General features: G+C 38.4%; 1 protein-coding gene across 1 annotated transcript; it reads left to right on the top strand.

Annotated features, from left to right (window-relative positions):
* Nucleotides 1–648: 648 nt before the first annotated feature.
* Nucleotides 649–1590, top strand: LOC132226544 (olfactory receptor 10C1-like). The gene has a single exon (XM_059681147.1). It carries the CDS (start codon nt 649–651, stop codon nt 1588–1590), a length of 942 nt encoding a protein of 313 aa, XP_059537130.1.
* The last annotated feature ends 1440 nt before the right edge of the window (nt 1591–3030 follow it).

Below are 3030 nucleotides of genomic sequence, written 5' to 3'. Positions count from 1 at the left end.
CCATGTCATAAGTTGAAATCGCGGTAAGTCTAGAAGCCCAGCAAGGGAAAGTTTACCTGTGGTTGTAGGTATGTTCTCTTTTTCATAAATTCTTGTAACATTACATTGAGGTTGTAGAAAGGAGAGTCTGTTAGTTTGGGTTTCCCTGGTTTTTAGCTGCCTATTGGCTTATTCTTTTCAAATCAAAATGCATAAATATATGTATGAAAATGAATACATAAATGGCTGGAAATATACTCCCTTCCAAATGCATAAGGAATGCGGTGAAATTTGAAAGACCAGCATATAGCACCTTTATTTTTAATTATATATACTTTGGTCTTATGTGACTTCTTTACAGTTAGAATGCTTTCATATGTTACTTATATAACAGCCTGTGTATATAAGAATATCAAAAAGATAAAACAAAAATATCGTAATATTCAGAATTCAAAATCAGGAAGAAATAGTGCACCCATTTTGGTTGGGCAGCTATTTAGAATGCTTTAGCAAAAGGAATCCAGTTTGTAGATTCCCATGGCAGACCACTGATCCTAGGAAAGCTCCTTTTTCTGAGGGGTGATCAAGACCGCTGCTAGGTGACTGGATTACATTAGGTATTATCTGCCCTCTCTGTTATCTCCACAGGTATCTGGCTCTGAGCCTATAATGAGTGGAAACGAATCCTTCTGCACCAGATTCACATTTGTGGCTTTCTCATCTCTAGCAGAGTTGCAACCTGTGCTCTTCGTTGTGTTCTTAATCATTTACTTGTTTACTGTGGGAGGAAACCTCATTATCATCTGTCTGATCTGTGTCACCCCTTCCCTGCACACTCCCATGTATTTCTTCCTGGTTAACCTCTCCTTCCTGGAGATGTGCTATATCACCAGTGTGGTGCCTCAGATGCTGGTGCACCTGCTTGTGGATACCAAGACCATAACTCTGGGAGGCTGTGCAGCTCAGATGTACATATTTGCCATCTTGGGACTGACAGAGTGTTGCCTGCTAGCAGCCATGGCTTATGACCGCTTTGTAGCTATCTGTTACCCACTGCATTACACTCTCTTGATGGGCCCTCAAGTGTGTTTGAAATTGGCTGCAGCATCTTGGACCACTGGGGTGGTGGTGGAGTCGGTCCAGATCACCTGGATCTTCACTCTACCCTTCTGTGGAACAGGCAAGATTCAGCACTTTTTTTGTGACATCATGCCTGTAGTGAAACTGGCTTGTGTTGATACTTCCCATAATGAGATTGTGATGTTCGCTGTCTCCGTGCTCTTTATCATGAGTCCCTGTTTCCTCATTCTATGTTCCTACGGGCGCATTTTTGTGACCATCTTAAGAATCCCTTCAGCAGCTGGCAGACGCAAAGCTTTCTCCACTTGTTCTTCTCATATCCTGGTGGTTTCTCTCTTCTATGGCACTGCCTTGTTCACCTATCTCCAACCTAAGACTGCACACACCCCAGAAACAGACAAAGCAACAGCACTCATGTACACGGTGGTCACACCGGCTCTGAATCCTCTTATCTATACCTTGAGGAACAAGGAAGTGAAGGAAGCCTTTCAAAGGCTAACACAAAGGAACGCTCTTAGGCAAATGGCCTAAACCAGCCATCATAGACAAAACTTACACTATGGTACAGAGAGGTTACCCAAAGTTTCATGATCCCTCTACCAATATATAATGTCATTAAAGTATTTACAGCATAGCAACCAAGAAACAGTTGGACCTGTTATACTGTTTTTCACTTTAAGTAAAAGGGAGCTATGCAGTAGGACCATTAAATAATGTATCATTTATTCAATCAACAATATTTAATGAACATAATTACTGAGCATCTCCTGTGTTCTGAATACCATTCAGTTTTTTTGCTTCTACTGTGGTAACAGGATTAAGGTTAGTATGTTTCACACCATTTTACTAAGGAAAATGAAATGCTCTTTTTGTGGAAGAGAATTAAAAATGAATAGAAAATAACTAATACATTTTTGGTGTCAAATATAGACTGTTAGATTTAAATTCTTAAGTAGAAGTACATGCTTTTAATTACTCTGGTCTCTATACAGCTTAATAATCATGCATCTGCAAAAATCAATGTTAGTAAAATTTGATGAGTGATATTTACTGTTTCATGACAACACAACTTTATTTAACTTGTAAGTGCAGTGAGGGACCCTGATTATTTATCTAATATGTATATTATGTGTATATATTGCTAGTCCAATGATAAAAATGATAATTTTATAAGATTTTTATCAAATTTTTAAATTGTGGTTATCCCCCCCCCATTTTCCTGTCTTCCTCTGTATTGAATACATAGTATATTGCTTTGTTCAAATTATCATTCTTCTTAAATCATCACTGATGTCCTACATTTTTCAGAATAGCGATGATCAGAATCTGGAATGTTTATCAATAGAATTACAACTGAAAAGGGCATACCTGGGGATTTTAAACTCAGAAACTAAGCATCACTGCAAATAGAAGCTGAACAAGTGAATTCATTTCTTGTGACTGAACAATATGAATTTTAGAAGTAAGTGTTTATGTTTATACATGAGATACTGTGATAGTCTTAGATGAAAGGGACTTCACAAGAGTAGAATAACTGAAGGTCCGTAGGCACTACTTGTGTACAAGCAGATCCTCATCCCTTCCAACATTACTTCTTAGTTGTCTCTAACACACATAACAAATACTTCATATGCAAGCATGTGTGTGCACGCACACACACACACACACACAAAGACAAACACACGCCAGTTCAACAACTGCCAGTCATCACAGGTTTTCTGATCTTTTGCATTGATTTGCTCCCATTTTAAAATATTTACTGCTCTGAAAAACCACTTAGAGAAGCTTTGGCATTGTGATTTGTTACCAAACTGTTAAGAGATCTGTGCTTGCACCAGAAGTAGTATTACTGGATGCTGTCAACCTCCAGTTCTCCAGGAGTCCAGGATGATGCTGAATTCCCAGAAAAAAAGCTGAAAGAAATCTCTTTACCAAACTGATTTGTCACTTTATTCCTTGAGCTTCAAAACA

The sequence above is a fragment of the Myotis daubentonii genome, chromosome 2, assembly GCF_963259705.1.
Source record: "Myotis daubentonii chromosome 2, mMyoDau2.1, whole genome shotgun sequence".
In the NCBI taxonomy this organism is placed as follows: domain Eukaryota; kingdom Metazoa; phylum Chordata; class Mammalia; order Chiroptera; family Vespertilionidae; genus Myotis; species Myotis daubentonii.
The sequence above is the reverse complement of the archived record's forward strand: the minus strand, read 5'-3'. Positions and strand labels throughout refer to the sequence as shown.

Coding starts and splice junctions, on each gene's coding strand:
- LOC132226544 (XM_059681147.1), top strand. CDS start 649: ATGAGTGGAAACGAATCCTTCTGCACCAGATTCACATTTGTGGCTTTC.